Below are 15,473 nucleotides of genomic sequence, written 5' to 3'. Positions count from 1 at the left end.
TCTGCTCTAGAACTAGGAAATACAAAAGTAAATATTAAGAATCATACTAATGCACTGTAGCTTCTGACTTGTGACTGCTTGTCACTAACATTGTTGTTTTAGTAATGGGGCGGTAAACAATTTTTAAAACTCCCAGAAAAAACAAAAAACATTTTTGCCAGAAAAGGACAAATAAACAGCAATGGAAAGCCCATGTGATCAAATAACAGCCTTTAGAATTTGACAGGAAAAATGCAGACAATTGCAGAATGAAAATCTGCTTGTAAGCCTTCAATTTAAATTGATATTGCACTTTGAGTTTTAAAATACATGGGGTTTATTTCAAACATCAACTTTGCATTAATATTGAAGGCCTTCTGTGTCAGATTAATGATTTCAGAGGAATCCTCTGTTGGTTTATCTAGTTCCATCCTGACTGTCTTATTAGAAGATACTGTAGAATGAGAAATGAACAGGATGAATTTTATCATATGAAAATAATCTGCATGAAAGCATTCATGTGCAATCAAATGGATTATATAAAGTAGAGCTTTAAATCTCTGCATACTGAGCCTTCTGATGTACCTTAAGTATTACTTTTACCTCAGAAAATTCACTTAGTCCTTTTTATTCCTATCCATGGTACAGTATGACACTTCAGGTTGTAATAGGTTAAATGGTAAACAAAAATCGGTACGGTACCATTTTTACACGTCAGTTCATGTTAAACCTCTTAAGAACCAGGATAGTGTAAATACAATATAAAATCTTCATTGCTCTTTGGATGTACCGGGGGGACCACACTTTGTCATAGAGCCTGGGTAAGGCAGGGCTCAAACTTGGCTTTGCATCTTTATTTTATGCGGTGCCACAATAAAACATTTCAAGAAAGCTTTCATGGAGTAAATAGAATAATAAATACTTAATGGCTTCCCAGGTAAAAGAGCATATATTGACACCTGAAGAAGGCTCCACAGCCGATACCTGTTCAAAAAAATATACGGTATTTGTTCATTCTTTGAAAAACCTTAAGAATTATGTCATTATTATTTGTAACTTTCGCAATACTGTATTATATATTTTTAAGATGTGTACTAAATATGTTAAGTACTGCATTAGATTTCTATAAAATAAAATATTCTGAAACAAACACATTTCAAAACTACTCAAAAAAGAACTGGCATTCATTTTTTTTTCAAAAGAAAGCTATCATAAGTGTGCATCTCAATGAAATATGCTCAATCCTTAAAAACTTTACATTTTTATTGCAGTTTATTTTAAAAGTAAATATTCTACAGAATGTGCCTCCTCTTATAATCATGAAGAGCTCTTTTACTTTTTTGTAACTCATCATTTATGTCAATTTATGTTAGATTAGGTGTCAGTAGATGTTTTTTAACGATGATTTAAAGTATACAGTATATGAGTATTTAAAGTCTTTATGGTTAACTATGATTAAAATGATTAATTGGTAAACGTCAAATATTTAACTGATTTTTTAAAACATTATTTACATCCCTTCTTAGATCTGGAACATTGTAGTGCAGAAACACATCCTAGTGGCCAAGCAGTCTGGTTTACTAAACCACAAAAGGGAAAATATCTGTGCTTTTTTGTTGTAGATACAGCGATCTATAACGCGTAAGGTGTCCATAGGCATGCCACAGTAGGCACTGCGTTCTACATAGGTCATGTACAACAGTTTGTTCTTATTTTTCCCCAATTGTCAGATACAGCACTGCACTCATCTGTAACACTGCCAAGTGGTGTGGCAAAGACTTAAATTTCCTGTGCCTCTGCATACTGGTGTGCCGTCAACAAATAATTAAGATTACTGATGTTATAATTGCTTACTGAGGAAGTGAAACCAAATGAACCAGAAGTCTTTAAAACATTTTTTTAAATAAAATGCTATTAATAAAAAACACTGAACAAAAACTTACACAAAATTATAGAGAAACACTCCAAAAGAATAGCATTTTATTAATCAAAAACATTTTGTCATAAGTATTTTGGCTTTGTGGCAAAAGTTTGATTTCTGCTCCTTTGGTACACTCTGATAATCATTTCATCTTTACAGGATTGGATAAACCGAGAATAGTTGAACAGACTTTAATATTTTCGTTTATTCTTATACATTTCAGTACTGTTTACATAAAAACAATAACATTTCTAGGGGAAAGGAATCAATGGATTGTTCACTATATACTGTATAGTAGAGTTCTGAGGGCTTTACCCCAGCATTTAAAGTAAGTGCCTCAAAACAATTTCAAAACCCTGCTCTTATCTACATTAATTATCACCTACTAGCTGTTACCCAGATGTGAATTTTATCAAAATCTTTTATAAATTGAATTTTCTGTTTCTGTTTCCTCATCCTCCTAAATTGGTATGATCTTCAAACATGACTAGTTTACTAGCTTTCATTTATTTTACAATTTCAGAAAGGTTAACAATGTTTACAGTTTACAAATATATATTGCCTAATTCAGAATCACAATCTGTAGGGATGCAAGAAGTCTCGGAACACTTCAGTGAAGGTTTGAAAAGTTTGCACCTAGGAACACAGGGGCAGCCCCCATATGAATGTAGTGAAAAATTTACAGTGGAGGGGTTGTGTCACACACTATAAAAACAATTCATGGATATACAGAACTTCATAAGTCCCTTAACCCATACTTATTTTAAGTTTATTTTATAAAGAGGAACTAAAATTAAATATCTATCAAATGTGAAATCACAAAAAACACCTTGTGGTACTACCTTTCTTTCATGAAAGTCACATTTAAAAATGAAAATATTAATTAATTTTGGCAAATTAGATAATATTATTCTTTTTGTATAATGCAAACCAAATAAAATAGATATAATTACAGTCCTATGTATTTTAAACATTAATTTATAAGTCACGTAGTTGACATGAGAGTAACAGTTGACAACAGTAATAATTGGTTTCAAATTAATTAAAATTAAGTAATGGGTTATTAAAATGTACAAAAAAAGGTTGAAAAAACACATTGTCATATTTTAGAGAATATGTAATTAGGACATTAGGTAAATCAGAGAAGGAACAGATAATTCCATAATAACACATCTCTGGAGAAAGAATAGAGTCGAAGATTGGGAAAGCTGAAGCAATCACTGCCCGCAAAAAGTGCACCTCCCAGAATTCCATGGCCCCTGCTTCCTTGGCCCCTTCAAGCCCCGCTCTGCCTTGGTGGTTAGTGCTTCAATCATATTTTGTTTGTTTTTAATCTGAAACTTAAAACGAGTAGTTGAGACTTTCAAAAATAGCTGAAGTGACCAAGTTAAAGAATATGATACAAGAATGTTCATGAAGAAGGTGTTGTAGTGTTTTGTACCTTATTTTTCATTTTAACCTACCACTACCAGTTATATACATATGCAGTTGCGAGAAAAAGTTTGTGAAGACTTTTGGAATCATCTGTATTCCTTTATAAATTGCTCCTAAAGTGTGATCTGATCTTCATCTAAGTCATAATAATCGATAAATACTATCTGATTTAACAAATAATATACAAACGTTTCTGCTTTTTCTTGTCTAAATTGAACAAATTGTTGAAACATTCGCTCTCTGTGCTGGGGAAAAAAGTATGTGATGCTCACTTTTAAAGACGTTAGTTGGAGTCAGGAGTTCCAATCAGTGAGATTACATTCAGGTGGGAGTTTGAGGTGCCCTGCCATATAAAACACCTCCACAGTTTGTTTACAGAGTCTGCTCTTCACAAGACAGATTTCTCAAAGTGAAATGTGCCCCAATGGAAAGAGGTTTCCAAGGACCTCAGAAGAAGAGTTATGCTCATAAGGCTGGAAAGGGTTACTAAAGCATTTCTAAAGACTTAGTCCTCCATCAATCCACAGTCAGGCAGATAGTGTACAAATAAAAGAAATTAATTACCTTTGCTACTCTCCAGAGGAGTGGTCATCCAACAAAAATCACTACAAGAGCGAGCCATACAATTTTCGAGCAGGTAACAGCTAAGGATCTGCAGGTTTCTCTTGCACTGGCTAATGTCTGTGTTCATGGCCCCACAATAAGAAACACACTACAAGAGTGTGCATGTCAGGATAACACAGAGGAAACCACTGCTCTCCAATAAAAAAACATTGCCGCACATTTCAAGTTTGCCCAAGGCCACCTGGATGTTTCACACGTCTACTAGAACAGTGTTCTGTGGACAGATGAGACAAAAGTTGAACCTTTTGACAATATTGCACATGGTTACAGTATGTTTGGAGGAAAAAAAGACAGTGCACGCCAACACAAAAACCTCAACTCAACTTTGAAGCAAGTGGAGGGAGTATCATAGTTTGGGGCTGCTTTCCCACCTCAGTGCTAGATGGCTTGCAATCATTGAGGGAACAGTGAACTCCACATCATATCAGCAAACAAGAGAATGTCAGGGTATCCATCCATGATCTGAAGCTTAATAGAAGTTGGGTCATGCAGCGTGACAACGATCCTAAACACAGGAGTAAATCTACAACAGAATGGTTTAAACAGAGGAAAATTTGTATTTTGGAATGGCCAAGTTGGGGTCCTGATCTTAACCCCATTGAAATGCTGTGGCATGACCTGAAGCAAGCTGTTCATGCAAGACATCTCAAAATATCAATGAATTGAAACAGTTCTGTAAAGAGGAATGGACCAAAATACTCTCAAACCGATGTGCAGGACTGATCAGCAGCTACAGGAAACTTTTGGTTGAGGTGGTTGCTGCTAAAAGAGGCACAAACATTTTCTCACCACTGTATTATATTTATATCCATAAATTAATATTGGTAATAACACTCAGGAACATTATTATATTTGGGTAGTTTTTTTTTATTTTCAGCTACCAAAATTACCCTTTAGTTATGTGATTTAATTTTAATTGGATTTAAAGAAGTGGGCTTCCAATACATGAATGTTACAGTACTGTTCTTGAAGTACCATACATAGTGGTCTAATGCAGGAGCTTTCAGTCTAATGGATCCAGGCTCCATTCATGGCATTTAATTCCCTTTTCAGAAAAAGAACTCTACAGCCATGTTACATTTTAAAATGGTAGCTAGGCAATGTGTTGGATTTGATATTTTTATGCAACATTAAATCTTATATTTTCAAGAAACATGATTATTAGACTATAAATAATATTAAATGAAGATACTATTTCAGTGACATCTAACGCAACACAAGTGCCACCTTTCAATCCTTTTTAAGCAGTGATTTGAGGGCTGATTTAGGTCTAACGGGCTCTAGTGTTCAACAGTTTGCTTTCACTGATGAGATTTTTAACATACTGTACATTCTGTATACTGTATATACAGTAGAGTAACATTTACTTTTAAGGTATGCACATGTATGTTGTACAGATTTTTTCTGGGCTGACTGAACAAATCACTCAACATAGTTTACACTTACGGTAAGTATCAATATACAGGATATCTGTACATTTTTTAGATAAATAATGTTGGAAAAATGGTTAAAGGTTAAATGGGTTTTTAAATGATGATGTTAATCTCATCATTATAAGATTGTGGTTATTGTCAAAGGTTTTGGTGTCACAAGTCACAACACTAGTCTGATGCTTGTGAGATGAAATCCTAGTTTTTGAGTGCCATATGGAATTATTGATTGTCACTGTGGCTTTCCATACAAACGTAGAAGTGCTGACCTCTAATATCACAGGGTCAGCACTATGACCTCCATCTCTGCCTGGCATCATGTTTACATCAATAAAGTTGATGGGGAGTCAAGGAATGTAGTAAAGTCACCTGCACTCTCCTCTCCCCTCTCTTAATATGTTCTAAGGACTTTTTGCACAGTGTGTATTTTAACACAGAATGCTAATTCTATCTTAATACATTTTTTGTATGGAATGCTTTCAGATCAGTTGAGTCCAGTGAAAATAAAAGGTTTACAAGGCTGTGGAATATGCTCAAGTTTAGAAGTTAAGCTGAGAATTGCACTGAACTGTGTGGTAGAGGTGAATAACATCATCCTCTAGTCACTTTTCTAGTCTTAACAGTATGCCATTGGATATTGCGAGATATGTAGTATGGTTTTCAAGAAATTGAATTACTTAGGAAACACATTATGCATTTGGGAGTAGATCTAAATTAAAGTATAGTTTTTATCTTGTGGAAGAACAGTGCTGTAAACTCAGTTGTCAATTTTTTAAAGGCTAGCATGAATCAACATAACAAAAATCCATGTAAAGATTCTGTTTTCTCAGAGTAAAGCTCTGATTTACTGTGAGAAATTGCATTTGTGAACAAAGGAACAAAAATGGTAGGTTTCTAGTAGTGCATTGGATCAGAAAGATTTTTATATACAGTTTCTGATTACGTATCCTTAAAGACAGACCCATCTGTTTCAAGCAGTTCCTTGGTGTAAAAATGAAACCTCTACCAAGCAGGCAGTAATATCATAGGCATAATTGTATTTACAATTTGCCTCCTTCCTGCAGGCATTGCTTAGTTATTGAACAACTCAAATTTCAGAAAACAATGACTGTAACTAATGTTCATGTTGACAGAGCCATTAGTACTATTGTACAAGACAAAAAAAACCAACATATTTAGACACAGAAGCCTTGAAATTGGGGAAAAAAATGAGGACACAAAAGAGATACAATAGTTTGTACAGGATAGTTTGCAATGTAGTTAACATTTTTTTTTCCAAAGAAGGATGTTATGCTACTGTGCTAGGTAAGCCTCTTATAATTGGAAATATGAAATCTGTAAATAGATTATTCTGTATGTGAATTACCTTTTCACATGAAAGAGGGATGATAGAGCTCTGAAGCAACATTTCACACTGACATCCAGTAACCTACTGTCAATCAATTCATCAAGTGGCAATCAATTACCTGTTAATGGATATGCATACGATAACGATCTTCCAAGTGAATACAGCAATTTCATCTTTTAGAACTCAATTTAGCTAAGTTCTAATCAGTTTCTTGGAAGTTTGCCAGTACACTGTCCAGGACATGGGTTTGAAGAGAACCTTACAATGTAAAGACATGGTCTGATAACGTCTGCTAATGTTCCAAAGCGTGCTCTGTTGACGAGGTATCAAACCTGTAAAGAAGAACATCTTTTGCTTCTCAAGCAGTTACTAACTGAGTTTGTCTAATGGATGTGCATCTGTAATATTAGAGAGATTCATGAATCCTGATTTAACCATTTTACCTTGCACCTGTATGAATCATTACAACATTATATACTCATATAAGCTGGATGGGTTTTTCAATTTGGGGGCATTATTATCCATTGTTTCTAAATGTTTTATATCATCGAGTTTGTTTCAAGCAAAACTGATTTGGTTCATTTGGTTTGCTTCAGTGATAATCAATATGTTAGCTGATTTGCACTTAACTGTACTTTGTTAAAGTAGCAGTTGCATCTTCGTTTACGGTTTCTTTATTGTTTGGGCTTAGGGCAATAACTTGACTCATAACTAAAAGAAAACTAGAAGATTGTAGGTTCAAATTCCTGTTTGGTTGCTGCTGTTCTACCCTTATATCACTTTGCTGGGGTTGGTTTAGCAAAACACATCTTTATTACATACAGGTAAAAATGTAAGTCACTTTAGATAAAAGTATCATCCAAATGGCACACATTGTTAATTTTTTTCTTGTTTGTGTTTGTGTGAAATACATTGATTGCATCTCCGTTTACTTCATCTCTTTATTGTTAGCAGGTTCTCATAACTCCTTACTCTTTCAACCTCTTAGAAAAAATAAACCCTTTCAAACTTTGTGTGGTTTATCAGGCTCAATCTGAATTTTGCTTTCTCTCCATATTTCTAAAAATGTTTCTGCCTCCTCTCCCATCCAAGTTTCCTTGGACATTGCTGCATAATACATTGTCTGTAGTGTTGGGATAACTGTTTTTTTAGGGCTCATATCATAGAATTGCCTGTCTGTAAACGAAGGTGTGTTGATCATTTTGTTCATATTTATTTCCAAAATAGACTTCTAACAGTTTTCTATATGGTAGTCTATATCTAGGTTAGATGTGATTGACTTTGAAGTTTGATACTCACTCTGTTCTCCAAACTGAAATGTACTGTGTACAAAAAAAACTCCAGTGTGAACAGACCCTTATTCAGAACATGAACATTTTGATTTCTTTTAAATAAAACCCTGTAAAGTAATAGGGAATTGGTTATTCATTGCAAATTACCAAAAATAGACAGTATATTTTTTTCCTGAGTGAACTTTTATTTTTTGAAGTGGGTCAGATAGATTAAAGAAAGAGACAGATGAAACAGTTCATTGGAGGTTTTGCGTCGGACACCCCATGTTGACAACAGAACATCTGTTCTGGTTTTAGAGAATCATAGCCTTTACCTGAAAAAATGAGTGCACTTTTTTCACCTGTGAGATTAAATCCCTTTTAACTGGTATTAAAATTCATTGGAATGTATTCTGAGTGCAGAAGATTGAAGAAAAGTATGTAACGGGAGGTAGAGAGCATATGCACATGTGGAATGACTGTGAGGTGTGTAAGGTTGGGGCTCCTAATTATAGATATTTAAAATGACCTTGAGGTGGTTAAAGCTCTGAATCAAAGGATTTCAAAAAAAATGATAGAAATGGCTTTTACTGATGTTTTAAAGTAGAATAGTATCATTATGCACAAAGTGATTGACAATATATATTTTTTTGATCATGCTGAAATTTGAAAGCAGTGATATTGTATGCCTGAAAAGGAGTGAGGATAATTCTTTTTCTGTAGTAATTTTCATTATCCTACAGGGTGTTTTGTATGTGGGGAGGGGAAGGGGTAATATTCTTTCTGGCATCTCCTTGGGAGATGAAGGAGAATATACAAGGCCAAAGGGGACAGGTTTTAGCCAATTGTATTTTACATTTTGGAGCTATTGACAGGTAATGACAAATGGGTCATTTTATTCTATGTCACCCAAGGGGATGGGGAATCTTCAACGACAGAGTGGAAGCTGATTTCCTGAAGATATATCTCATTTTTCAGCACATTATCTGATGCATTTTATGCCATGCGGTATATTAGGGATTGGATTTTTTTTATGGTCAAAGATGTTTATATGTGTGTGTTTATTGTGTTTTTTCAATTGTTTCCAAAGTTCTGTTGTGTTAACAAGTGTGCTTAACCATTGAAATAATGCAATTAGGGATTTTTAAAGTTTCAGATTAATGGCTAGCAATTGTATTTAATTTGCTAAAAAGTCAATGGTGATATCAACATAGATTTTCTGTTTTCCTGTTTTAATGGTAATTTATCCAAAATGAATTTGAATGTTCAAATGCACGATTCAGCATGGTAAGATTAAGCTCTCCACAGTCTAGATAGCACACAATGTACTGAACAGCAAGACAAAGAATATTGAACAGGCAGTTTTAATAAAGATCCTTCACATTGCTCAGAAGGCACTTGAAAAGAACTGAAAACTGTTCCTGTGAGATGTGTAAGTGCCTGTGTCTTAGGAACTGTAGTTGAGAAATGCTGCATTGTAGTATTGAGCCAGCAGCTTCAAACATTTTCCCTCTTATAACAGAAAGGTGAAACATTAAACAAAATGTATAAATATTGCAACACAACACTCATTTGTGCACAATGTGCGTTATATAGGCATGTTCACATGCTCCCAGATGAGATCATAAACCACTTTTGTGGACTGCTCTCCAAAAATGATGCACATGTAGCGAAACGGAATTCACCCACAGGTGTGATTAAGCAAATGTGTTTTATCATCCAAGTTTGTGTTAACAATGGGCTGAGGCAGTACATTTGGGTAGTGTCCCTAATTATATACTTTCATTATTAAGCAAACCATCAACAGGTGAAAGGATTCATCACCTGTCAATGTGAAAATAAGGTCTTAACTGTGTGTATATTAGATGTTTTACAATAAATACAACTGAAAAACAAAGTCATAGAAATCCCACAGAAGTCATATAAAAAGTGAAAAATCAGACACAAAGAGAAATGGGGGATGCACTGGCATTTTACCTGGCCAGACAGTGAGAGGAGGGTAGGGAGGAGAAAGTACTTAAAAATTGCCTGTCTGACACACAATGTATCCACCATTTTTCCCTAAACAAGCAATAATTTTAATGCACATTTGCCAATTGCATCACATGATCTAGAAGATCACACACTTCAAGCACACTATTTACTCATAGTAGCACTAAGGGACCCCACTCCTCTGAAATTCCTACTGTATGTCATTGGTTTGTTCACTGTGCAGTGGTTGACTGTGTTGTGTAACAACAATGCAACATTTAACTTCAGTGAACTAGGGAGGGCAATCTTACTCCTTCACTGTGCCTTGATTACCCGTGCTGTTTGGTTCACACTTGATCACATTTTCACACTCAGTGCAGTAGTTCACTTTAGGTTGCTGAATGTACACAAACTCAGCTTTTGTTCTTTCATTTTTTTTATTTTAATGCAAGTGATCTGAGTAAAGACACAGTAAATAAAAGCTCTTCCCTTTTACTAAGTGGATGATTTGGCTTTCCAGGATGAGCAGGTGAAAAATATTGATGTTAAGTTAGAGCAGTATCACAGTAAACATGCATGTTCCATTACTGATACAAAGAAGCTATTTATTAAAAGATTTGTGCTCAAGGTACTGAGGCTGAGCTGCTCCATAAGGGATTATGAATATCTTACCCCTCTCTGTGAGCTTCCCCCTTCTCCAGCTCCTGAATGACTCCTAGCAGCACTTTAATGGTCTCCTGACTGGAACTGATCAGGTTTTCCATAACCTGTAGCTGTGCTTTTAGGTCCCCATCCTGTGCGACGGGCACAATCTGCTGACAGGCTTCACTCACAGCCACTGCACTGCTCTGGCATGTTTGACCTTCCATGGCAGGAGCAGCCTGGATCTGTAGAGGCTGATCAGTGCACTTACTTGAGTGGCACTGAGTCTGTATGGAGCAAGCCTGACCAGACAATATTTGTGTCTGCAATCCATTGAGCTGCAGCCCTTTCTTACGTTTACCCCTCATTGAAGGACTTTCCAAGCATTCCACCTGTGTTAAAGAGTTCCAGGCAATAGGACCCATCACCTTTGCACCCGTGTCCTGCAGGGGTCTGGTAGAGGTTTCCTCAAAGTTTAGCATTTGCCTCTTTGCAGATGGTTTAGGGTCCTTTTCTCCTTGCTGTAATCCTTTATGGTTTTTTGTTTTAACACTGCAAATTTGGTAATCTGCCTCTATACTGGAGTCTGTGGGGTTTGGGAGGCAGGGAGTCTCTTTAGAACAGCTGACCAACAAGGATTCTGTGCATGTGGTTCCATCAGAACAGTTGCCGCTGGAATGTTGATCAACTGTTGTTACACAGTCATTAGTATGTGAAGTCAACATCGCTTGTTTTTGATCGCTGACCTTCCTGCTGCACTGAGCAGCCTCCCCTGAGCTTTCTTTGTCTTTATTACCCTTAACGTCGATTACAAATCCATTGTTGTGACTTTTAAAACCTTCCACGGCTGCAGCATGTTTAATAGTGTGTCCTTTCTTGCGCTCAAACGGGAACGTTTGATAGCGCTTTTTAAGGTCAGGAGAAGTTTGCACGCCGGTACTCTTGGTGACGTTGGGAATGGACCGCCTTGCTGGCACTGTCATATATTTGCGGTACGCCACTTTGTAAGAGATGGGCTTTGCGCTCTTCCGCTCTGATTGCTGGGCTGCCTCCCTTTGTTCATTCTGGGCTTCACAGATGTCCTTGAATCTTACCTGCAGGGCCTTATTCCGCTTTCTGATCTGCCGGTTGGGATCCAGGGAGTATTTCATCTCCAAGGCCAGTGATGCAGCAGCCTCAGTCTCTGACTCTGAGTTTGTGAGCAGGCATTTACTGGATTCCTTGCTCACCATGGTTTCTATGAGGAAAAAAAATGTGCAGTGTTAACGAGCAAGTTGAAGTATGGGGATAAAAAATGCATAGTATTTCTCTCATCTGCTGTCAGAAAATGCCTTAAAGACATGGGTGCTTTTGGAAGTCTTAGAATTCTCAAAGCACGTTATTGATATTACAGGTGACATTAAAGGCACATTAAAGGCACATGAATTTGAAGATATTTATTTTCCAAGAAAAAATGATTTCTAAAGAGCTTTTTCTATGTGTTACTGTCAATTAAGAAGTCTTTTTAGAACAGCTCTTGCAAGATCAGACTTTTGCAGCCTTTGTGTTTGCAATGACCAGATGAAACTTCATAACTGAATTCTGTAAATGTAAAAAAATAGTACAATTACTAAGAACAGAAGTTATAAATTTACTATATGATTTTACTGGATACATGTGTTCACCTTGGAGGATTTCTTGCATCTTGCTTTTGACTCTAGCTGGGTAAGACAGACATTATGATTGTGTACTTAATTAAACTCATCTCTGATGTAAGTCTCCTGATGTAGTGCTTGTGAGGATCTGAAGTCATGAAGTCATACTGAAGTAAAGAGCTTAGACAGCAATTCATCCTAAACATCTGAGGGGATCATCTTAAGATATTAAATTACTTTAACCTACCATAATGTATTAGGCTGTCACTTTTCTGATTTATTGAATCCTTTTGTTGCAGTACTTTTCTTTGGCATTACTGCTTCTAATTGTAAAGTATTATTTATCTGTCTGCAGCATTTGTTCACAATGAACTTTCATTAGAAAGGTCAGTTCATTGGAATTTGATGGCAATTTCACTGAAGGCAAATGACCACAGATCAATCAATGGGACATTTTATGCAGTACCAAATTAATTGTTACTTAGTCATTCTGTGAATTCTGAGAACTGCATGCTATCAAACAGATTACAGGTATTTATATTCCGTTTTTGTCACTTCTTAAACATTCTTCTGAAAACAATAAATTCTCAAGTTTCTTCAGTGGATTAAATTATTGCCTGTAAGAAATTTAAAAAAAAATCCACAAGTGCAGTTTTCCTTGAAGTTGACTGAAATTTAACTGGATTGCCATGATTCAGAATTTGAGCTTTTAAGTACCCTTTTTTACAGTATCATATTTATGCACAAAATAATCCATAGCTTCCAAAATCTTTTGTTAGTTTTTACCACATCATCTCATGGTAGTACACAGCTGACATGGGTGGTCCAATTATTGTATGGTTCTTTATCATTAAAGGCTTTGATTTAGAAACATGTTTTGTACACACTGTACTTGTGCTTAGGTGAAGGAAAGGATAGGAAAGTCTTGTCTTGAGGACCTTTTTTGCGAGTGAGTGGCGTTTATTCTTTGAAAATAAATATGTGCTGCTAACTAGATGCAGGTGTGCATGATTCATTGTGTAGAGCCAGCAGGCAGAAACCCCCAAGTTCTATCAGCAATCACACTCTTGGCTCTCTGACAATTGTGGAAACTGCACCTGGAGTGTTTTTCTTAATGAGTGGAGAATAATGATAAATACCAACTACCCCTCTCTTTAATAACTGAGGAGATGATGAGTGATTTGAAAGAGTGAAGCTCAGATTAACTGATCAATAAGTGTTATCCTCACCTTGCCCTTAAGTGAAAGGTATATATAAATACATAAAAATAACTATATATATGTCAAGTCCTATTGTTTGTTATAGTGAAAATGTTTTGTTTTAATACTGAAATTTCAATTAACGTTTTTTTAACTGAGTTAATATTCTTACTGCAATCTGTTTATACTACATTAAAAATTCAGAAATATGAGAATTTATTTTGATTTTGATCCTTCCTTTGTTACGTCATTTATTGCCTAACTTTACTTTCTCTTTTTTGTTCTTGAATTGGGCTCTTCAGTAGCGCCCAATTCACTGCTCCAGTACCTGAATTAAACCATTTCTTCAGGCTTCAGTGCCTTGCAGACATCATACTAGCTTTTTGTGGTTTAACATCTTCTATAAATTAAAAAAAAACATTCTTGAGGGTTTATTAAACCTTGTTATAAATAACCCACTTTGAAAAGTAAAGAAATTAAAAAATGGTTTAGTTAAGACAACTGTAGCATAAGCAGTGGTGAAATATCATGATGTACAGTAGTTTTATTTTGATAGCCTGCATCAATGTTATTGTATATTTCTAGCTAATAGGTTCATCCTTTTTTTTTTCTAGTAATGTCATAGATGTACTGATATCAATTCTTATTTGCCTTTCTCCTCAGAATAATGCATCCTTGGAAATAATTGATCTGTATTGAAGCCTTCATTATGTATGATGTTGAAAAATTCAGGCTGAGAGCACTTGTTTTAAATTAATTGGTGGTATGGTTGCTTCAAAAATGTTACTTCATTAATAGCTATAATTAAGCAGAAACACCATTCTCTAATTATGTAAGAAACTGCGAGTCCTTAGATTATATGCTGAACGATATTTTTTTTTTATTATAGTGGATTTGAAATTCATGGTATCTTAGCAACAAGCATTAGATGTTTTCTCTCCTTTTTCAGATCTAGTTCTTGGTCCTAGATGTTTACCTCATGTTTAGTGCAGTGTGCTAAATCTACAGCAATTATTCAGGCACTATAACTTTTCTATTTTCTCCTAATCTGTAATTATTACCGTTGAAACTTATTGAAAAGTCTACATATGTTCAGAACTCTACACGTGTTCAGGCAATGCTTTTTTTCTACAATAGGTATTCTGAAAACAATTATTCAGTCCTCACGCTCTTGACCGAACAGTCTTTTCTTCTGCTAAGCTAAGAGATGCAAAATCTGTATCCACCAAAACCTTCAATACTAGTCTTTTTGTCTGGGGCTATTCAATTGTTTCTTTGTGTTTGTGCTGTTGCTTTAACACCTTATTCTTCAAAGCAGGCACATTGTCTGAAGCACATTCTCCTGATCCTTTCGCACTTGTACGCTGGTATAAACAGAGCTTTTTGTGTTACAGTGTGTTTTCTTTTCCCCCTTGGCATGTATGTTTAATAGGTAAGTTTACTGCTTCCATGTGTGGACACTCAGGATTTTAAAACTTCAACTTTTTGGTTTCACTTAGCATTTCTTTAAAAATGTTTCAGAGACATTTTCTCTGGATTATAGCTTAGGCTGATCAACAGTTTTGAGACTGCCTGAATAATTGTTTAATCAAATCTGAATATATGAGGAACAAAACACCATTTGGTGATTTTGTATATTGCCTCCCTTTGTGTTGTAATGTCCTTTGTGTGCTTTTCTTCTCATACTATTTGTGTATAGATGCATTTGATGAGCACTTCTCTTCTAGTAAAAGCTTTTCTTTGTAACTGTGGCGCTTAAGATAAAATTTTGCATTATGGCTGAAGGGGACTCTGCATAGCTTATGGAAGCATGATATGCAGTTAACAAACTGATGACCTCACTGAAGATAAAGAGCTGCTTCTAAAAGCCTCACTTCAGTCAACAATTGCCTCTTGTTTTAAGGCAGAGCAAACTGTAATTTTTCACTTCAGTTTGTGAAACAGAAAATGCTGTGTCAACATAAGACTTTCTAAAGGAATTGTTTAGCCTGAGAATAACATCTCCAGTGGCACTGAAACC

At 35.5% G+C, this 15,473-nt stretch overlaps 2 protein-coding genes across 6 annotated transcripts in view; one reads left to right on the top strand and one right to left on the bottom strand.

Moving 5' to 3' along the window:
- Positions 1–15,473, top strand: part of dock1 (dedicator of cytokinesis 1) — a 292,059-nt gene that overhangs the window by 130,526 nt on the left and 146,060 nt on the right. The window lies entirely within an intron of this gene.
- The window catches only part of insyn2a (inhibitory synaptic factor 2A), a 41,101-nt gene that overhangs the window by 18,221 nt on the left and 7,407 nt on the right, over positions 1–15,473 (bottom strand). For both annotated transcript variants that reach the window (XM_015346834.2, XM_006630408.3), the window contains exon 2: positions 10,651–11,857. In XM_015346834.2, the coding sequence (XP_015202320.1) occupies positions 10,651–11,852 (1,202 nt within the window). In that variant the 5' untranslated portion in view covers positions 11,853–11,857. The remainder of the gene's footprint in view (positions 1–10,650; positions 11,858–15,473) is intronic.

This window comes from Lepisosteus oculatus, chromosome 4 (assembly GCF_040954835.1).
Source record: "Lepisosteus oculatus isolate fLepOcu1 chromosome 4, fLepOcu1.hap2, whole genome shotgun sequence".
Taxonomy (NCBI): domain Eukaryota; kingdom Metazoa; phylum Chordata; class Actinopteri; order Semionotiformes; family Lepisosteidae; genus Lepisosteus; species Lepisosteus oculatus.
Note: the sequence above shows the minus strand (reverse complement) of the source record. Positions and strands in the feature narration are given on the sequence as shown.